Genomic DNA, 23160 nt, shown 5'->3' on the forward strand with positions numbered 1-23160 from the left:
AGGGTGTTACCTGTGATGGACTGGCCTGTATTGAAGGATTTCTCATTCTAGGACATTGGTGTTTCTATACCAGGCTGAGATGCAACCAGTCAACATACTCTCCACCATACATCTATAGAAGTTTTCAAAGTTTCAGATCTGTTGCTGAATCTTCACAAACCTAAGGAAGTAGAGGCACTGCTGTGCTTTCTTTATAATGGACCCAAGGCCGACCCACTGAAATGATAAAACCAAGGAATATACGTTGCTGACTCTCTCCACTACAGATCCATGAAAAAGGCTGGCTCATGGGACTCTGATTTCCTCCTCTTGAAGTCAATAATCAGCCCCTTGCTCTTGCCAGCATTGAGTGAGAAGTTGATGTTGTGACACCACTCGACCAGATTTTCAATCTCCCTCTTATATGCTGATTCGTCACCACCTTTGATTCAGCCAGTGAGAGTGTGTCATCAGCAAACTCAAATATGGCACTGGAGCTGTGCTTAGCTACACAGCATAAAGCAAGTAGAGCTGGGGGCTAAGCACACAGCCTTGTAGTGCTGATAGAAATTGCATTGATGCTTTTACCAATCTGTACTTACTGGATCTGCAAGTGAGGATCCTATTGCACGAGGAGGAATTGAATCCGAGGCCTTGAAGCTTATTGATTAATTTTGAGCATATGATAGGATTAAGCACTGAGCTGTAGTCAATGAAGAGCATCCTGATGTACACATCTTCACTGTTCCAGGGTTGAGTTAAGAGCCAATTAAATGGCATCTCCTGTGGACCAGTTGTGATGGTGGGCAAGTTGGAGTAGATCCAAGTTACTTTTCAGGCAGGAGTTGATGTATTTCATCAACAACCTCTCAAAGCACCTCGTCACTACAGATGTAATTGCCACTGGACAATAGCCAATGAGGCAGATTACTACGTTCTTCTCAGGCATCAGTATAACTGAAGCCTTCTTGAAGCAAATGGTTACCTCAGACTGCTGAAGTGAGAAGTAAAGATTCTGGCGAACACTCCAGCCAGTTGATCAGCACAGGTTTTTAGTACTCGGCCAGGTACCCCCTCTGGGCTGGATGCTTTCCGTGCGGTCGGCCTCCTGAAGGATGGTCTCACCTCAGCCTCAGGGTCTGATATTGCAGAGTGGGAGTTTGTGAAGATGCCTCCATGTTTTGACATGCAAAACAAGCGTAAAAAGCATTGAGCTCATCTTGGAGCAAAGCCTTGTTGTCATCGATGTTGCTTCATTTCACTTTGTAAAACATAGTAGCATTTTAGCCCTGCCACAGCAGTTGAGTATCTCAGCATCCTTCAATGATTCACGATTGGTCTGGAATTGGCACGTCACATATTCTCCTTTCCCATAATGTCATTGGCACATTACTAAAGGCATTTTAAGGGTCCTATTTAACAAAAGCAAGCGGTGGATATGATTTTTGTTCAGCAGTTTCCCAGTCTCATGAACCAGCCAACAGCCCGGGTGCTTCCCAGAGACCATACCTGGACCTCTTGTGCCGTGTATCTTTGGTCACCAGACTGGAATGGCACTCATCTGGCCTTCAGCAGGCTGCAGATCTCATAGTTCGTCCAGAGCTTCTGGTTGGGGAAGACTGAATGTTTTTGTGGGGACATACTAGTATTCAAATGTTCTTATATAGTCTGTGACAACTGTGATGTATTCATTCAGATTCTCAGACGAGTCTTTGATCACGATCCAGTCCACTGACTCGAGGCAATCTCATAGTTGGTTCTCTGCCTCCTACGTCCACGTTTTTGTTGCTGTTATCTCTGGAACCTTGATCTTTAGCCTCTACTTGTATGTAGGTGGGAAGAGGACAAAATGCAGTCTGTGCATTCCTAATCATTCCTAATGACAGTATAGCAGTGATCCAGTGTGCTGGGGCCCCTGGTCTTTCAGCTTATACCTTGATGATAATTATGCAGAGATTTCTTCAAACAAACCTGGTTGAAATCCCCAACAATGATTTGAAAGGTGTTGGGGAAGGCTGTTTTCTGTTTGCTGATGTCAGCACTCAATATCTCAAGTACCTGATTAACATTGATCTTTTAGTGGCATGTAAGCTGCAGTCAAGATCACAGAGAATACTTGGTAATAGAAAGGTTGGCACTTAATCATCAGATGTTCCAGATCAGGGGAACAAAAGAGCGACAAGACCGCTGGGTCAGAGCACCACAGAGTTTATCATGAACTTTGATCTCCACCTTCTGCTGTCTCCAAATGAGCAGTCTGGCCATCCTGTGTATTGGGAAGCCCTCAGATCTCAACAACGTCTGCAGAGTTACCCTTGAAGTTCGTGACAGCAACAGAAACTTCTCAACCATAGAGGAACCCAAACATGTTTTCAACATAATTCAAAGCAGAAAATAATGTTCAGAGTCGGCAGTAACGGGGATCAATGATCGTTCAAATGATGCTGCTTCCCATGCTGGGTGTTTACAATAATTACTGCTTTTGCTTCTGATTGCAAGTGTTCGGATTATTTTGCCTTTAGATTCTTTTGTCAACTGAAGTACATGTGTGTGCATGTACCACATTCATGAATACTCAGAAGTACCACGGGCTAGTAGTCTCAATGTTTTTTGTTAGTTTTCAGAAAACATAAAATTTGGTGGTACAGTGGACAATAAAATAGGTTGACTAAGATTACAAGGAGATCAACTAGTAAAGTGGACAGATGAATGGCAGACAGAATTTAACTCTAAGTGTAAGGTGATACATTTTGGGAAGTTAAACAAGGGATATACAGAATAAATAACTCAGCAGGCCAGGCAGCATCTATGAAAAAAAAATACAGTCAGCATTCGGGCTGAAGCCCTTCGGCAGGACTGATGAAAGATCTCAGCCCCAAACATCGACTGTACTCTTCTTCATAGATGCTGCCTGGCCTGCTGAGTTCCTCCAGCATTTTGAGTGTGCTGCTCGGATTTCCAGCAGCTGCAGATTTTCTCTTGTTTCAGAGCAAATGGAAGGGTCCTGGGTGGTGGTGTAGAACAGAGAGAACTAGGGCTACCACAAATGTAGTTCTGTGAATTAGCCTGGCTGGTGAGGAAGGATACTGTATGCTTCGGTGGAATCACTATGTTGGTGAAATGTTGTATGCAGGTGGAATGTGGTATACAGTTCTAATCATTATGCCACAGGAAGGATAGGATAAGCTGGAGAGAAGGCAGAACAGATTCTCAAGAAAATTGTAAAGACAAGAGGGATTAAGTTATAAGGAGAGACTGGACGGGCTAGAACAGGGGTGGGCAAACTTTTTGACTTGTGGGCCACAAAGGGATCTAAAATTTGACAGGGGGGCTGGACCAGGAGCAGATGGACGGGGTGTTTCGGTAATACAGCTCATAAGAGAAAATAAAATATCATGGGATATGTAGAAAACATGTGCTTTAATTTCAATTGAAAATGAACAAATGCATTACAACAAAATATCTGTCTTTGAAGTCCCATGGCATTTAGCTATTTATTGAAATGACTTTTAAAACACTGAAAATTAAATGAATAAAATACAGCTTTTTTAATAGTAACAGTTATTATTTTAAAGCACTGAAAATTCTGTTATCCTTCAAGATATTATCATCATCACTCTCCTCCTGACTCTCTTTATTTCAAAAATGGTAGGAGATGCAGGTCTACTTGTCCTGCTCCTTCTTATTCAATTGTTCCCTGTGCCAAAACTCAACAACGACCAGCACAAAGACAGAACAATGACAGTGCACCAGTTTGCGGAGCGTGTTATTTGATCTGGAGCGCATTTTTTATTTTGAGAACGTACGTGCACCTGCGCACTACTCATGTCCATCACTTGACAGAAATGACATGTGTAAGGCTTATTGAAAAAAAATATTTTCAAATGCATTTTTTACATAACACAACGAAGAAAATTATTTTTAATTTCAGTGGGAACAGTGTTGTTGGTCTCCCTTTTTAGCCAGCGCATCAAAGTCTGGATTGAGTTTTGTTGTGGCGATTCTCAGGATGGATCTGAGGTGTTGGTCAGTTAACTTGGATCTGTGGCTGGCTTTGTTGATGTTCATGACGCTGAACGCCTGTTCACACAAATAGGTCGAGCCGAACAAAGAGTAAAGCGCAAATGTGGAGTAATACGCTGCACCTCAACAAAGGTCAATGTGTAGCGGCGTGCTACATGCAGCGCTAAAATTACAACACGGAGTCGGTAACTGCAGTCGAAGAAAAAAACTTTATTCGAAATCCCCAGCCTCACTTTTAAGCCTCCCTCAACCTGCCCCCTGTGGCGCAGAGGCTCCAAAACTCTGTGCTCACAAATCCCCGCAGGCTATGTCCCTTAGCCAGAACGCTGGCTAATTGTGTGCCGGTTCGGATGTGCCAGGAAATGTATATAAAGTGCGTCATCTATTGGGAAAACGCCAGAATTGCGGGGAAAAAAAATGTTAACAAGGTTTATTAATATAATTTCATCAAGTTCTGCGGGCCGGATTAAAAATCTTAACGGGCCGCATATGGCCTGCGGGCCGTAGTTTGCCCCTGCCTGGGCTAGAACTTCTGTCAGTTGAGTAAAAGAGGCTCAAGTGCAATCTTAAAAAGGTTTATAAAATCATAGGGGGGGGGGGATTTAGGGCAGATAGGCACAGGCTGAATGTGAGAGGGAAAAGATTTAAAAGGCACCTGAGAAGCAAGCCTTTCACACAGACTGTGACACATATATGGAACGAGTGGTAGAAGCAGGTGTAATTACAATGTTTAAAAGACATTTGTTTTGGTAAATAAGAAAAATTTAGAGAGATCCAAGGCAAATTAAACCAGCTGATGTACCACTTTGGTTGGTATGGATGAGTTCAGCCGATGGGCATGTATCTGTGCTGTAGTGGTCTTTGATTCTACAACAGCATTAACCTTGGCTGTTGGAACACTATACTTCAGAGATGAAATGTAAGCCTTCTCAACCTGGTTGGGTGGACATCAAATATGTGGTATTTTTTCAGACTATCCCCTCATTCAAAATGACCATAACCTAGTTTTAGTAATTTTTGTGGGATCTTACTATGCATCCATATAGCTTGCCTCCTTATTCATGTGATAAAGGCACTAGGTGAATCTCTTTTATTTATCGCCATTACTTCTAGCATCAATGATAATGAAATGCCAATACCTAACAGTGGACAGTTCAGCTGAATACAAGCAAATTAGGAATTAAAGAATAAGAGAAGATTAACAAACTTGCATCTTGACAAACAGGTCTGAGGAGGAACTTACAGATATTCCAATGTACTTGGCACATGGGAGGAAGGGAGTGGTGAGATTGGGGAGGCGGCTATAAGAAGGAGAATTTATTGTGGACTGTAAGGCTCGGGAGCTCTGACCAGGGACATCTGAATCAAACAGGGCAGGCCATCCCAGAATCAGATCCTAAGTTAACACCTTAGCTAGGCCTTTACTTTGAATTGCTATTATTGCATAGGATATGATTGGCTGTGGATGTCAGAGGGAAGAGTGGAAAAAATTGGTTGCTCCAGTTTCAGCTTTCCCTCTCACACTTAAAACAATTTTATAACAGTTCCTGTTAAGGGCCACACTGAAGAGCTGCTTGTGGAATAACCCTACATGCCAACAAATTTTTTAAAAAACCTCGGAAAACAATCCCTTCAGGAGAGATGGGCAAATTGACAAGAAGGTAAAAGAAAATGTCTTTCTGTTCGTGAAATAGAACTTGTCTTTGAGGTTAATGCTAAAATAAAGCTTTATATTTAAAACCAAATGATAAAGCAGATTGTAATTCAATTGCATGTGATGTGACGACTCAACGCACAATTTCTTTCAATTACACTGTACTCCAAACAAGATTTTCTCAAAGTCTACATCAAAACAGAACAAACAAAAGCTTTAAGGACCAAAATGAACTGAATCATAAAAGCTAGGAAATGGATAGCAGATGTAGAGAGATGTCCTTTTCTGATTACGAGAGAAAAAGTCTGGTGCTATTGTTGACTGAGGTCCAAGGGTAAAAATATATGAGCTGTTGTTTTCCATGTGGCAAATATCTGAACTCATCGAAGAACTTTTCAGTGCAAAGTTCCTTCTGTTGAAAAACCAAGCACCACTTCATATTTTCAACAATGCACTAGTGAAACTGCTAACTGGAACAATCTGGTGAGCTGGGTGAAAGATTTGGATATTTTCTTCTAGACTCTTACCTTAAACCCATAAGGGCAGGTACATCTGTAGAACTCAATAGGGTCATTGTTACAGGTTCCATTGTTTTTGCAAGGATTGGACAGGCATGGGTTGCACTTGGCTGTAATTGCAATATTCAATGGATCTGTAAAATTAAGAGAATAAGTTGTTTCCATGGGTGTCCCATTTGCACTGGTTAACCCTGCTACAATAACAGGAACAGACAGTAAATCTACTATGCTTTACAATGTAAAACCTTGAATCTGGAATTGTCACCTGGAAAGGGTGATAGGGGAGTGTACAGCATTCTCTATTCAGAAAATAAATTGAAATTAACAACTGAATGAAAAATTTACCATAAACCAATTTTTTTCAGCATAGTGATGTACGTCCGCATCTCTTTATTTGAAAACAATAAAAATATGTAAAACCAGGAGTCCCTTCTTCACAGAGGAGTTGCAAGTCCCATAGAGGTGGGATGTACCAGAGTTCATACTGATTAGCTTGTACAGAGGTGGGATGTACCAGAGTTCATACTGATTAGCTTGTACAGAGGTGGGATGTACCAGAGTTCATACTGATTAGCTTGTACAGAGGTGGGATGTACCAGAGTTCATACTGATTAGCTTGTACAGAGGTGGGATGTACCAGAGTTCATACTGATTAGCTTGTACAGCTTGGCAAGGTTATATTGTTAGAACCTTGACCAGGGTGTCTGAGGAAAAATCAATCAGCCATGATGAAATGGTGGAGCAGACTCAGCAGACCACGTGGCCTAGTTCTGCTCCTATATCTTATGGTCTTATAACACAGGACACTCGCTATCTGCTAACAGCACTTCCCAGTTTGGATAGAAGTTGAAAAGGTCATTACAATGTTGAAAAGGACAAGGCCAATGAAGAGATATTATTCCTGCTTAAGTACACAAGTATGACAGAAGGATATTTTGAGTGCAATTTGTGGCCTTCTTTCTCTCAGGTCGGATAAGCAGAGTTTACCCGGGCATCTTAAAACTGTTGTGACAGAAGATATGTGATTGTGGTAACAGCATGGGGATCTGCCCGAACCACCGCCACCTAGTGGCCGAAGTGCTGCTCCGAGGGTCGCTGTGCATATTCAACCCAAACTGTACAACAAACATCTTCACCACATGACAAATCCAAGTAGAGGAAGCATCTCTGACATGATGGATAAACGGATATTCACTTTCCAGGGCCCAGAGGGCTTATTGCTAACCTGTTTTCTGGTACTACAGCATAACCCTTCCAAGGGTCAAAAAGTTGTTTTTGACTAAGCTAGTCTTTGAACCAATATTCCTTGCTCAGCTTCTTGTATTAAACAAGAGAACAATGAGGTTCTCATTGGCTCATTATTTATTCCAGAGAAACAATACGGTCTTCATTCAATAGGATTAAGCATTGCACTCACCTGGTTGGATGAATGTAACTGAAAAATATCACATACAGATGATGTCAACTAGTAGCAAAACAATATAAATAAGACCATAAGATATATGAGCAGTTAGGCCATCTTGTCTACTCCAACATGTCATCAAGGCTGTTCCCTTTTTCCTCTCAGCCCCAATCTCCTGCCTTTTCACCGTATCCCTTCATGCGCTGACCAATCACGAATCTATCAACCTCAGCCTTAAATACACCCAATGACTTGGCCTCAGCCGCCTGTGGCAACGAATTCCACAGATTCACCACTCTCTGCCTAAAGGAATTCCTTCTCATCTCCGTTCTAATTGGATGTTCCTAAACTCTGAGGCTGTATCCTCTGGTATTAGACTCCCCCACTGTAGGAAACATCCTCTCCACATCCACACTATCGAGGCCTAACACTCTATGTTAGAAAGCGGTCAGGATAGTTGGGAATGACAAGGTGGAATGACAGAAAGACAGGGGTAACAGAAAGAAGATCTAGAATTCATCCCTCAGCCTTCGGTTTCTGAGACCGATGATTCATTGGCTGGGTTGAGCTGTTCTCCAATCTTGGCAACTTACTTGCAAATGTTTCATACATGGAAGGAGACATCATCAGTGCACTGTTAATTGTGGTTTGTCCCTCGAATGCTTGGACTTTATATACTTTTCAATCAGCTGATTCATCATCATTTTGTCTGTAGCTCATAGCTACTTCATTTTAGCTTGTACAAATTACATCTGTATTTGTTAATCTTCTGTAGTTTAGAAATCTAAGATTGAAATCTGATTTTAAGTCTATGCTAAGAATTATTCATCTAAATTAAATGTGTCTCACTAAAAGTAATATAAACTGTGTTTAAACTACGTTGTGGGCTTTAAGTATCTCCTCCTTGGTGGGGGATGGGGGATCCAATGCTCAAATAGTGGGTATTGACAGCTAGACCTCACCACAGAGACTAGACAGGGAAGAAAACTACAGTATAATCTCGCTAAAGTCAGGATATTTGTAAATACTTATATCGAATAGGTTTCAAAGTCTTCTCTTAAGTTTAAAGCTTGCAGACATTGGACTCAGTTTCATCACAGACTATAATCCTACATGTACCTTTCTTCAGTCTCAAAATATCCTTCAACTCAATCAATCAGTAGAGATGATGGGAAATCGTGAAATTTGGCCGACCTCAGAAAAGCATTGCCATTTTATGTCTTCTGTCTGATTACATTCAAACTGGATCCTAAAGAATGGGTGCATCACCAACTCAGACCAAGCAAAGATTTGTCACCAATTGAACCCTCTTCTTGATCTGCCTGACTCAGAACTGCATCTGATCTCCAGCAAGTTTTGATTATAGAAGATTTAATCAATGGAACCAACAGAAACTGTTCAGGATTTGTTCAGCAAACACAAGGAAATCTGCAGATGCTGGAAATTCAAAAAACACACACAGAAAATGCTGGTGGAACACATCAGGCCAGGCAGCATCTATAGGGAGAAGCACTGTAAGCACTGTCGACGTTTTGGGCTGAGACCCTTCGTCAGGACTAACTGAAAGGAGAGATACTAAGAGATTTGAAAGTAGTGGAGGGAGGGGGAAATGCGAAATGTTAGGAGAAAACCGGAGGGGGTAGAATGAAGTTAAGAGCTGGAAAGGTGATTGGCGAAAGTGATACAGAGCTGGACTCCCCATCCCTTCCCACTGATCTCCCTCCTGACACTTATCCTTGTAAGCAGAACAAGTGCTACACCTGCCCTTACACTTTCTCCCTCACCACCATTCAGGGCCCCGGACAGTCCTTCCAGGTGAGGCGACATTTCACCTGTCAGTCGGTTGGTGTGGTATACTGTGTCCGGTGCTCCCAGTGTGGCCTTTTATATATTGGTGAGACCTGACACAGACTGGGAGACTATTTTGCTGAACACCTACGCTCGGTCCACCAGAGAAAGCAGGATCTCCCAGTGGCCACACATTTTAATTCCATGTCCCATTCCCATTCCGGTATGTCTATCCATGGCCTCCTCTACTGTCAAAGATGAATCCACACTCAGGTTGGAGGAACAACACCTTATATACCAGCTGGATAGCCTCCAACCTGAATGCATGAACATTGACTTCTCTAACTTCCGTTAATGTCCTTCCTTCCCTTCTTACCTCATCCCGGACATATTTAGTTGTTTTTTTTTCTCTCTCTCTGCCCATCATCCTTCCTGTTCTCCATCTCCCACTGGTACTCCCCCCTCCCCCTTTCTTTCTCCCGAGGCCTCCCTTCCCATGAATCTTTCTCTTCTCCAGCTCTGTATCACTTTTCGCAAATCACCTTTCCAGCTCTTAGCTTCAACCCACCCCCTCCGGTCTTCTCCTATCATTTCGCATTTCCCCCTCCCCCCACTACTCTTAGTATCACATCTTAGTATCACATCTCTTAGTATCTCTCCTTTCAGTTAGTCCTGACAAAGGGTCTCGGCCCAAAACGTCGACAGTGCTTCTCCTTATAGATGCTGCCTGGCCTGCTGTGTTCCACCAGCATTTTGTGTGTGTTGTCAGCATTTGTTCTCATCATCCCTAACATATGAACCTTGGCCATCAGTTCTTCACTGGCTAGAGAAAATGGGCCTTAGACTGCACATCTAGAGAATGAAGTTTCTCTACCAACAGCCCTTTAGTACAATACTGCCCCTTAGTAATCAAGATCTATGGCAAGGCTCTGGAAAATGTGGATAATTTTCAATTGCTAGGAAGCCACTTTCAGTGATGTCAGATCTTATGAAGTTTACTGTCCATGACATACAAGTTCACTTTTTGACTGACTGAAAAAATTAGTCTATGAACAGCCGTTTCATTCCCAGCACCAAGCTTGTGTTCTACCAAGCAGACAAGACCCCTGCCCATCTTTAAACTTCAAGGTCACGGACAACCTACAGCAAGTACCAAAAAGTACTGGAGAAGTTCCACCAATTCAGACTTTAAAATGTTTCAGATTTGTTGACAAGGTAGGTGAAGAGCTTCAGCTGTCTTCTCATCAAACAATATTTCCAGCTCTGGGCATTCCATTTAACTCCATCAGAAGTTTTCCATAGACTGACACCAGACTCCTGGAAGAAGTACTCTAGTCCAGGCGCTATTAACAAATGATTTTCAGGATGGAACTAAAAATGCTTTGAACCCGCTTGTTGACTCGTGAAAGAATCCCTGAAAGACTGCCAAAAGTAAAGATGGAGTTGTTGGGAAGTTGAGTGGAACACAAGGGAGGCAGACATGATCCCAAATATCCCACTTCACTCCTCAACCAGCTACGTCAGCTCCCACAGCAGAGTCGTGGAAACCCTGGGTGACTGTCTTAGGAGAAGTAGGGCATCAGGTTGAAACCTTGTTGGATGTGTAAACAGATTGAAACATTAAACACAGGAGACTCTCTCGGTCCTGGCAAAAGTACTCTGGCTTGACAAATTTATTGTTTTTTTCTGTAAAGCTGAATACTTCTAGCATTTGCTCTTTTTACGTCTGATTTTCAGCCTCAACAATCTTTTAAGTATTTTCATTAACACAGGAACTTGGTTTCTTGCACATTGAATTTAACTTCAATAAACAACTGGTCTCCCCGGGAACAACCACATCAGGCTGGCAGAATTTCAAGAAGCGCATTGTAACTTGACGTACAGTCTCAGTGATCCTCTTCTCCCTGATCATGAACATGCTGGTTAAGGCAACTGAAGTGGAGTGTAGAGGTACTCTGACTAAGACAGGCATGCAGGAGAACTCGATCCGAGCCTTCGTAGGTGACCTCACGGTGAGAACTGTATCAGTCCCAGTCTGTAGGTGGATCTGCAAGGCACTAGAAAGGATCATCGCATAGGCAAGGATGAGCTTTATGCCAGAGAAATCAAGGTTTCCGGTGTTAAAAAAAGGCTGATTTATGGACCAGTTCCATTTCTCCTTGCTATCCCATCCATCTCTGACAAACTGATCAAGAGCCTGGGGAGGACCTTTGACTGTAGCCATCCAGAAGACCACCAAGGAGTTAGAAGTCTGGCTCACCATGGTGGCAAATTCAAGGCCTGGATCTACCAGCATGGCATCCTCCCTTGAATCCTTTGGCTACTACTGGTATATGAGGTACCCATGTCATCAGCTGAGGCTCTTGAAAGAAAGATCAATGACTGGGCCTCCCACACAGCCTGCGCAGCATTGCTTTGTATGGGAAGAGGAACAAACTGCAGCTTCCCTTCGGGAACCTGAGTAAACAATAAAAATGCTGTTGTGCAGAAATTCCAGTGACCCCCAAAGTCTCAACAGCAGGCACTGAGGAACAGACAGGCAGGAAATGAAAAGCCCAGGGTACAGTAGAGATGGCTGAGTCACATCTGAGGCACAGGGATCTGGTCAGGCAGGACTAGATGGATTTCCTTCAACCCGCTTCGGCAGGGCCCCAGGCAGGGGCAGATACAGACTGTCCCAGAAGAAGTTGTGAGCAGCTGTCATGGAAATGTTACCACCAGGGTGGTAAGAATGGGGCAGCAGGGAGCTTGAACAAGATGGGAGTTTGCACTGAAGTGGAAAATCTCCTGGTCCAACATCTGACAGGCAGAACACCAATGCATCCAGGCTGTGTATGATGTCCTGCCTAGTCCAATAAACCTTTTTGCCTGGGGAAAAGTGAGGCACTATCGTGTCCTCTGTGCTCTGGCAGCGGGGCCCTGGAACATATTGTCAATGACTACCTATATGCCCTGAGAGAGGGCTGCTACCACTGGCACCATGAACTGGTGCGGAAGGTAGTGGCAGAAAATATTTCGTCAGTCGGCACCTCCACCAACCCTGAAAGCTAGAGACCAACCACAGTCTCGTCTGAGATCATGAGCAGGCCTGCTTGCCACGGGTCTGACTGGCAACTGAAAGTGGACCTTGGCAAGCAATTAAACTTCCCTGAATTCATCGCATCAACATCCTCGAGGCATGACACGGTCATTCTGTCAGAAGCCTCAAAGTAGGTGGTCATGGTAGAACTGACCATTAATGCCTTGGGAAGACCAGACTGAGGACACATTCGAGCTTAAGAAAGCCAAACACTAGGAGCTGGTAGAGCAATGCTAGAGACGGGGTGGAGGGTCCGATGTGGGTTTATAGAGGTGCGGTGTAGAAATTCTGTAGAGCCTGCTCTCTCCTTGGCATTACGGGGCTACAAAGAGAAGAGCCACCAGAGTCTAATCCAGATGACTATGTGGCCCCTGGACCAATGGTGCTGGGACACAAGTTGGCTTGTCACCTGGGCAAGTGTGTCAGATGCTGAAAGACCCAAAAAACCCAACAACACCAGGTTACGACACTGACGATATGTCTCAGTGCATTCTAGGATGTATCTCAGCATTATGTTTAAAATTTTTCATAAACACAGGAACTTGCTTTTTTGCCACATAAAATTTTAGCTTCAATAAACAACTTGTGGTGAACTATGTGCCTGTCGGGACACGCCCCTGCTGACTGCTCCTGTGGCTCCTCCCACAGGCCCCTGTATAAAGGAGATCTGCGGCCTGACGCTCGGCCTCAGTCTCCAAGACATTGTATGATAGACACTCACTCCTAGTTCCTTCTTCCAGTCAATAAAAGCCGATATCTCACCTTACGTCTCAGTGTGAGTTATTGCTGGTGCATCAATTTTATTGACTGGAAGTTTTAAAACATGGAACCCGTTTTGCGTCCGGACCGGTTGGATTTGGACCCTCAAGACCCTGACGCAGCTCTCGCTTTCGAACACTGGCTTGCATGCTTCCAATCGTACTTGGCCGAGCTTCGTGCGACTGAACCCGCCGTTATGCACAGAATCCTACTCTCGAGGGTCTCCTCCAAAGTTTACTCCATTATCCGGGACCTGCCGACCTACGATGGGGCTCTGGACGCCCTCAAAAGACAGTACCTGCGGCCGGTGAACACCGTCTACGCAAGACATCGTTTAGCTACCCGGCAACAGCGGCCTGGCGAATCGTGCGCTGAGTTTCTCCGAGCACTACAGACACTCGCCCGACCTTGCGACTGCAAGACGCTCACGGCAGAACAGCATGCGGAGCTGCTGGTGCGAGACGCCTTTGTGACGGGACTGAGGTCAGTGTACATGCGCCAGCGGCTGCTGGAAAACTCAGACCTTACCTTAAGCTCGGCGATAGAGACCGCCAATGCTCTAGAAGCTGCGCTGCATAACGCCGACGCTGTCCAGTTGCGCGATTCCCCGCCGGTTCCGTGGACGCCTCAGACCCCGCCACCGCCGGCTCCCCGGAGCGAATTCGCCAACGCCGCCGCCAGTCGCGATTCCACGAGCTCCCCGACCCTGACCACGGCAGTGGCCCGTCAGAAGCCCGTGTGTTATTTCTGTGGCCAAAAGAAACATCCTCGACAACGCTGTCCAGCGCGAGAAGCGACCTGCTCCAGCTGCGGAAAGCGGGGCCATTTCGCCAAGGTCTGTAAGTCTCAAACTCGAGCGGGGTGCATCACTGCAGGTGAAACGTGGGAGCCGCCATCTTGCATGCCCGGATGTGGGTGGCCATCTTTGTCGACGTCAGCACGCCCCGCCCCCGACCCTCCGATGCTGACCGGGTACCCCGGATGTGAGCGGCCATCTTTGTCGACGTCAGCATGCCCTGCCCCCGACCCTCCGATGCTTACCGGGTACCCCGGATGTGAGCGGCCATCTTTGTCGATGTCAGCACGCCCCGCCCCCGGCCCTCCGATGCTTACCGGGTACCCCGGATGTGAGCGGCCATCTTTGTCGACGTCAGCATGCCCCGCCCCCGACCCTCCGATGCTGACCGGGTACCCCGACGGCGATTCAACTCTGGCCACTGTAATCTCGACCAAAGCGCCCCACACCAGCTTGCAAGGTCAATGATGGACATCCTGGTGGAGGGGCACAGGACTAGATGCCTGTTTGACACGGGCAGCACTGGGAGTTTTATTCACCCGGACACAGTGCGACACTGCGGACTCGCAACACGGCCGGTAAGTCGGAGGTTCCATTTGGCCTCTGGGTCGCATTCCGCAGACATCCGGGCGGGTTGTGTAGCGACATTGGTGGTGCAAGGCACAGAATATCGGGACTTTGAGCTGCTGGTCATGCCTAATCTGTGCGCACCTGTGCTATTGGGGCTGGACTTCCAGAGCCATCTCGAAAGTGTGACTATGGTATATGACGGGCCCCTCCCACCACTCACTGTCCGGAATCCTCAGTTTTGTGGGACTTCTTCACATACCCCGCTACTGACCACATGCACACACACACACACACATCCCATCCAGCACCAGGCCGACAGCTGCGCTACCGACACTTGCAGCCTCTCCACTCTCAAGGTCCCTCCCCCACTGCTGTTCGCCAACCTGACCCCCGACTGTAAACCTGTGGCAACCAAAAGCAGGAGGTACAGCGCGGGGGACAGGGCCTTCATTCAGTCGGAGGTGCAGTGGCTGCTCAGGGAGGGGATCATTGAGCCAAGCTCAAGCCCTTGGAGGGCCCAGGTAGTTGTTGTTCGGACTGGGCAGAAAGATAGGATGGTGGTGGACTATAGTCAAACCATCAATAGGTTTACGCAGCTTGACGCATACCCCCTACCCCGCATCGCGGATATGGTCAACCAGATTGCTCAGTACAAGGTGTACTCGACAATAGATCTGAAATCCGCTTATCACCAGCTCCCCATCTGCCCAGAGGACCGCCCCTACACCGCCTTCGAGGCGGGCGGCAGGCTCTATCACTTCCTGCGCGTCCCTTTCGGTGTCACGAATGGTGTCTCTGTCTTCCAGAGGGAAATGGACCGGATGGTGGACCAGTACCAACTGCAGGCCACATTTCCCTATCTGGATAATATCACCATCTGTGGTCACGACAGGCCAGATCACGATGCCAACCTCCAACGATTTCTCCAAGTGGCCGCAGCTCTGAACCTTACTTATAACAGGGACAAGTGTGTGTTTGGTACCACCCGCCTTGCTATACTTGGGTATGTCGTGGAAAACGGGGTTATTGGCCCTGATCCCGAACATATGCGCCCCCTGTTAGAGCTCCCTCTTCCCACCACTCTCAAGGCCCTCAGACGGTGCCTGGGTTTTTTTTCCTATTACGCCCAATGGGTCCCCCATTACGCAGACAAGGCTCGCCCCCTGGTCAAGTCTACCTCGTTTCCCCTCTCTGCTGAGGCCTGCGCGGCCTTCAACTGCATTAAAGCGGACATTGCCAAAGCTACGATGCATGCAGTGGACGAGACCGCTCCCTTCCAAGTGGAGTGTGATGCCTCCGATTTCGCTCTGGCTGCTACCCTCAATCAGGAAGGCAGACCAGTAGCATTCTTTTCTCGCACCCTCCAAGGCTCCAAAATTCGGCACTCCGCGGTGGAGAAAGAAGCCCAGGCCATAGTGGAGGCTGTTAGGCACTGGAGGCACTATCTTGCTGGCAAAAGGTTCACCTTGCTGACCGACCAGCGCTCGGTTGCGTTCCTGTTCAGCAACCAACAGCGGGGCAAGATCAAAAATGATAAGATTTTGCGATGGAGGATAGAACTCTCCACCTACACCTATGATATCCTGTACCGGCCTGGCAGACTCAATGAGCCCCCTGATGCCCTATCCCGGGGAACATGTGCTAGCACACAGCTTGACCAGCTATACGCCCTTCATGCACAACTTTGCCATCCGGGGGTCACCCGCTTTTACCATTTTGTGAAAGCTCGGAACCTGCCATACTCCCTGGAGGACATCAGGACGCTGACCAGGGACTGCCAAATCTGCGCTGAGTGCAAACCGCACTTCTACCGTCCTGACACGGCACAACTTGTCAAGGCCACCCGCCCTTTTGAACGCCTGAGTGTTGACTTTAAGGGCCCCCTTCCCTCCACTGACCGCAATGCCTATTTTCTCAGTGTTATCGACGAGTTCTCACGGTTCCCCTTTGCCATCCCCTGCCCCGACACCACTGCCACGTCCGTCATAAAAGCCCTGCGCCAGCTCTTCACTCTGTTCGGGTATCCCTGCTATATCCACAGTGATAGAGGGTCCTCCTTTATGAGTGAGGAGCTGCGCCAGTACTTGCTAGCTAGGGGCATTGCTACCAGTCGGACCACGAGTTATAATCCCCGGCGTAATGGCCAGGTGGAGCGGGAGAATGCCACAGTGTGGAAGGCCACACTTTTAGCCCTTAAGTCAAAAGGGTTGCCGGTCTCTCGATGGCAGGAGGTCCTCCCTGAGGCACTGCACTCTATCCGCTCTCTGTTATGTACGTCCACCAATGCCACCCCTGACGAACGCCTATTCTCTTTTCCCAGGAAGTCTGTCACTGGGACCACCCTACCAGTTTGGCTGACGTCCCCGGGGCCAGTGCTGCTCCGGAAACATGTGAGGAGCAATAAATACTCCCCGCTGGTGGAGAGGGTTCACCTTCTACATGCGAACCCCCAGTATGCTTACGTGGTCTTACCTGATGGGCGGGAGGACACGGTCTCCATCCGCGACCTGGCACCCGCAGGTGCAGCAGACCACTACCCTGAAGGCTCTCCGGTAACTATGAACCCTGCACCAGAGTTGACACCGTGCTCACCAGGCCCTACACAGACTCCTCACGACACTTGTATACCGGGCGTTTCGTACGCATTTATACCAGGCGCCTCGCACATGCATGAGGGATCACCGGCGCCTAGTGGGCAAGAACAAGCGCAACCCCCGTCCCCTGTGCAATCACCAATGTTGCCGGCATCCATGCGGTCACAGCCGGTGCTACGTAGATCGCAGCGTCAGATTCGACCACCTGATAGACTTGACTTGTAAGAAACTTCGCCTCATGAGGACTTTTTCAAACTAAGGGGGGGTGAATGTGGTGAACTATGTGCCTGTCGGGACACGCCCCTGCTGACTGCTCCTGTGGCTCCTCCCACAGGCCCCTGTATAAAGGAGATCTGCGGCCTGACGCTCGGCCTCAGTCTCCAAGACATTGTATGATAGACACTCACTCCTGGTTCTTTCTTCCAGTCAATAAAAGCCGATATCTCGCCTTACGTCTCAGTGTGAGTTATTGAAGGTGCATCACAACTTGAAAATGTAAAAGTTCATATTGGGCTGTCTAATGCCTGTACGTAATTCTCCACACTGTTCTCCACGGTGTAGACATACAAAAGTGACCTTGCACGTGGTGTGCTCCTTTGATTAATGATGTTGGTACCATGATTAAGGTGGCTGTTTACAGCTTTACTAACTGTGATCCAAACCCACATACCTTTGCACTGGAACTTGTTTGTGGGTGTTGTCAGCAGAAGTTTTTCATTCATGTCCTCTGGTCCGGTGCAACGGGCTATACCTGGCTCCTTATAGCCTGTCTTCACCCACTCGGACAGCCAGCGCAGGTTGCAATCACAGTACAGAGGGTTGGCCCCAAGAGCTCTAGGGACAGAGAGAAAGTAAACACAGAATCATGCAAATGTCGGGTGAGTTGTTTGGACTTTCCTCAGCAGAAAGTATACCCATGGGATGCAACTCTTCCTTGGCTTTAATCAGGAGCGAAAGCAGTAAAGCCCTGATCACAGAATCGCATGGAAAGAGGACATTTGGCCCATCGAGTCCACACAGCTGTGTTTAAAAGCAATCCAACTAATTCCATTCCATTCATGGCCCTCTGCTCCCACCTCACACCCAACATTTCTTTTCCCTTTTGGATATTTATCCAGTTCAATTTTGAATGCCGCGATTGAATTTGCATCGGCAGAGCATTCCACACACCAAGTAATTTGAATAAAGACAATTAATAAAACAATCAATGTCCTTTTATTCTTTTAAACTCTGCTACCACGTTTTGTGCAGGTTAAGCAAGCAACGCCATGTTGGCCCTGTTGCTGGACACTCAGTTTGCACCTTGGTCCATTCCTGAATAAAAAAAAATTCTATTCACACCACAGCTGAAAGAGTTTTAAATGGAAATCACAGGGTACTGAGAATATTTTGCATCTTTGTATTTGGAGAATGGAAGAGATCTCATTAACTCATTCTGGGCTTGATACAGAACAAACAATCCACTTTCAATTCGTAAAATGCTCCATTGGAGTCAATAATGCAGAAATTATTGAAAAGGATAATTTGTAAAATATCCCATATGGGTTCTTCATAACAAATATTGTTTTAATGTATGCACTTTTTATCAGAACTCAGTAGACAAACAGTAATACAGGGCATGCATTATAAATTCCATTAACTACAACAGTTAAAACTCCAAAGGAACAGATTAATACAGTAATCCCCTGTGAACACATTAATTTTAATCAGCACTTAATCCTGTTTATAAAATGGGCACCAAACTGGCTGTTGCTACGGTTCATTTTTACTTGCAGCCAGTTTGAAATAAACTTTTGATTTCTTTTTATTGACATACAGCATGTGACAGGCCTTTTCGGCCCTTCGAGCCGTGCTGCCCAGCGATCCCCCAATTTAATCCTAGCTTCATCACGGGACAATTTACAATGACCAATTAACATAGCAAGCGGTTTTTGGACTGCAGGAGGGAACCGGAGCACCCGGAGGAAACAAACATGGTCGCGGGGAGAACGTACAAACTCCTTCCAGACAGAAGTGGTAACTGAACCCGGGTCGCAGGTACTGTAAAGCGTTGCGTTAACCACCATGCCTCCTCATTATTTTGGAATTACATTTTATTGCTAAATTAGAAGGCAGCTCCCCCTTTACACCACGATCCAACTACTTAGTCTTATTTCACCTAAGACCTTGTACTTCTTCCCCCTCCTCCCTCCACCTTCCTGCTCTGACCTCATCTTTCTTTCCAGTCCTGATGAAACATTGACTGTTTACTCTGTCCGATATATGCTGCCTGGCCTGTGGGTTCCTCCTGCATTTTTTTGTGTGTTAACTTGGATTTCCAGCATCAGCAGATTTTCTCGTGCTTGTTAGTCTTATTTCAAATTGGTTACATACACTAAATATCAAGTTGTATCCTTAATTAAATCCATGAATATCTACTCATTCTTTTAGTCTGTTTTGAAATAGCAGTACATGGTACACTGACACTCTGAAAGTCAGCAGTACTGACTTGGGGGTGGGGGGGGTGAATTTTTACATTTCACATTGCTGGATAATAATCGTTAACATTTACTTGAGAAGGGAGGCCAGCATTTATCTAGTGTTGCAACTGAAGAGAGGCATTTCCTTTGATTCAATACTGCACATGTAACTTGAACATCAATCTTATACTCCAGACTCCAAACTGGTTCTTGAACATGCAGCTTTCCTGGTCAGAGCTGAGAGTGGATCCACGCATTTATAAGAGGCACCAATGGCCTACTAGTCAAGGATTGCCGAAGTTGAAGACCCGATACCTGTGAGACCGGGCCGGGGAATGGAGTTCAGAGGCAGCCTACCTTGGTGTGCGTGAGTGGATGGTGGGAGGGAGGAATAGGGCTTGTTTTGCTACTGTTGATTTTTTGTGTGGTTGCTGTTGTTGTTGCTGCTTGTGTTCTGTTGAATATTGTGGGCATCGGAATGTGGGGGCTGCCCCCAGCACATTCTCAGGCGGTGTTGTTTGTTTGTGCAAATGACATATTTCACTGTCTGTTTCAATGTGCATCTGGCAAATAAACAAATCTGAACCTGAAATTATTGTCAACTAATTCAAATTTTCCTGTGCAAATTGTAACTGTAGTCATATATGTATAAGTTAGTGGAGACTCTTCAAAACTATGCCAATTTAATTATCCCTTCAGCAGACATTGGTGTAACCACATAACAATTACAGCATGGAAACAGGCCATCTCGGCCCTTCTAGTCCGTGCCGAACGCTAACTCTCACCTAATCCCACCGTCCTGAACTCAGCCCATAACCTTCCATTCCTTTCCTGTCCATAAACCTATCCAATTTTTCTTTAAATGACAATATCAAACCTGCCTCTACCATTTCTACTGGAAGCTCGTTCCACACAGCTACCACTCTCTGAGTAAAGAAGTTCCCCTTCGTGTTACCCTTAAACTTTTGCCCCCGAACTCTCAACTCATGTTCTCTTGTTTGAATCTCCCCAACTCTCAATGGAAAAAGCCTACCCACATCAACTCTAAAGACATCCCAGAATGGACATCCAACCTTGCAGAAGCTTGTCTGTAAGATTACCATACTTTTACACCAAAGACTGAAAGCTGTTGAAATCTGGAAAATCATAGTGCTGTTTTAATTGTCTTGTGAATAAATTTGAAAATCCTCTAAGACCTGGACATAAGAATTTCTGATAAACAAGACTAATTCTTGACCCATAAAGTGTAGTTTTTCTTTTAAGGTGTAACATACACACCAATGCCTTGTTTCCCCAATAAAACTAATCACTTTGAATACAACCTATTCTCAAACAAAAGGACCTGAATATTAATTGAACGAATTTATTGCTCTTACTGGAAAGGCTCAGGAAAATGGCACGTGCAAAAGGTCTTGCAAATATGAAAGAGAAAAGCAGCAAAAAAACATTCTTACTGTCGAAGAATGTCACTTTTCAATCACAGGAGGGGCTGTGCCAAGACACTGATTGAAACTGAAGACAGAGGTTAGTGGTTATACAGAAACAGGGCCAAATTCATGAAAAGAAAATGGAGAAATAAGTAACACATATAGCTTCATTATAGAACTCAAAACAACATCCAAAAATATGGATGATATGCTGATCCAAAATTACACATGAAACCAACAGCAGAGGTTGCAGAACTGACCAAGCAATTGTGTGCACCAATTTCCATCTTCTGTCTTCAACGGCAAGTAGGAAAGTCTGCCAATGACTTAACTTTATTAGGTGACTTTGGTAAGATTTCCAAACACTTTATCAATGTCAGAAATAACACAGAGCTGAGAAAATGTTCCATTGAACAAAAGCTAATGAAGGAAATGGCTAGGAAATACTTGCAAATCCAGCTGAATGATAGAAAAAAAACACAACATTATTTTACAGTTCATTCAACAGTGACTGCTCGATCCAAAAAGTGTCCAGCACAATTCCAGCATGATAGGCTGAAACAAGAAATGTAAGTGGCATCCACCAGCACTGGGAGCTAGACTGAGAGGACACTAATCCCATAAAAGTTAAACCACTTTGCTGCCTGGTCAACCGTGTCACAGCAAAATGGCAAGAAACATTACAAAAATTGAAATTTCCAAAGGTTAATAGCAGTTTGCAAAAAAAAAAGGTCCCTGAAGTTAACTTAAGAAGGAATTACATATTTTCAGTATGACTGCTTGTGCATTAGGGTTGTGGAAAGCTTATCTTCTACAATGTCAAAACTGCAGTAATCAGACGTAGAAAGCTTCATTGCTCTAATCAGCAGAGAAGTGTGGAAATTGTCTTTAAACTTACAAACGTAAATTCACAAACCTTCAGTTGAGGCTGGGGCATTACGTCCGCAAAATTCCTTTGAATGCACTAATTATGGAGCCACTAAAGCACAGGATCGCAAGAGGGTTCTAGACCTGCCAAACCCATCGGGGGCACAGACATTCCTGCTATCAAGGACGTTTTCCAAAGATGGTGCCTCAAGAAGGGAGCATTCATCATGAAGGGCTCTCAGCATCCGGGACATGCTCGCTTCTCGATACTCCAGCTCCAGGAGGAGCTGGGGCCTGAAAACACACACTCAGTGATTGAGGAACAGTTTCTTCGCCTCCATCAACAGATTTCTGAATGATCCATGAACACTATCTCATTATTCTTTTTCTTGCATTACTTATTTATGTTTCAACCAACCAGACAACATCCCTGTCATGCTTTGGAGGCTTGCGTGCCTCATTGACCTGGAGAACTGTATTGGCTGGAGTCAGGGCTTTATGCTTTGGCTCTTGTTGGGTCACCCATGCCAAAGAGGTCAAAGGATAGAGGGCAGGTGAAGATTGGACCTCCAGGTTCAGGGTTCAGCTCAGGGCTAACAACCCTGACTAGTAAAACAAAATTGTTACAGGAACATCCTTATTTGAATGCGATAGTATTCCTAAGACTCCACCCAGGACTTCCATGACTGACAGTAGTGAAAACTGAGCTACTGACATGATAAAAGAAGCCCTGAATACTCCCAGAGATGGAGGTCTTTCATTGCTGTCCTGAACACCATTTATTTCTGTAACTTACGGATTGTTATACCTTTGCACTTACTGTTGTCACAAAAAAAACTGGTTTCACCACATAGGTCAGTGATCAATCTGACTCTGATTCCAAGGAACGATCCATTAGGAAAATAAATTATTTTAAAATCCATCACGAAGACGACAGAATTTGAAATTCTAATGTAAAATGGTACCCTCTTTGCTCTTTACAGTAATGAGTTAAACTACAGAGTTTTTATTGCTTTTAATTCATATGTATGTTTAAGGATATATTTCAGAAGCATTTTTCAATGTTACTTACAGATGAGAGAGTGATGTCAGACCACTGAATGCCCCATTAGGTATGGTGGAGATATCATTACCATGTAAAGTCCTATTGGGAGAAACATAAAAATACATCACTAGAAATAAGCAAAAAACCAATATAATATTTTATAGGGAACTGCAAACATTTAAAGTACTCAATATATTAAT

The 23160-nt window shown here is 45.3% G+C and overlaps 1 protein-coding gene across 2 annotated transcripts in view; it reads right to left on the bottom strand.

Annotated features, from left to right (window-relative positions):
* LOC132405319 (slit homolog 3 protein-like) overlaps window positions 1-23160 on the bottom strand; it is a 630603-nt gene that overhangs the window by 53741 nt on the left and 553702 nt on the right. For both annotated transcript variants that reach the window (XM_059990026.1, XM_059990027.1), the window contains 3 exons: window positions 22988-23059; window positions 17833-17996; window positions 6184-6308 (listed from right to left, as the gene is read on the bottom strand). In XM_059990026.1, coding sequence (XP_059846009.1) covers window positions 6184-6308; window positions 17833-17996; window positions 22988-23059 — 361 coding nt within the window. The remainder of the gene's footprint in view (window positions 1-6183; window positions 6309-17832; window positions 17997-22987; window positions 23060-23160) is intronic.

Source organism: Hypanus sabinus, chromosome 15, assembly GCF_030144855.1.
Source record: "Hypanus sabinus isolate sHypSab1 chromosome 15, sHypSab1.hap1, whole genome shotgun sequence".
NCBI lineage: Eukaryota > Metazoa > Chordata > Chondrichthyes > Myliobatiformes > Dasyatidae > Hypanus > Hypanus sabinus.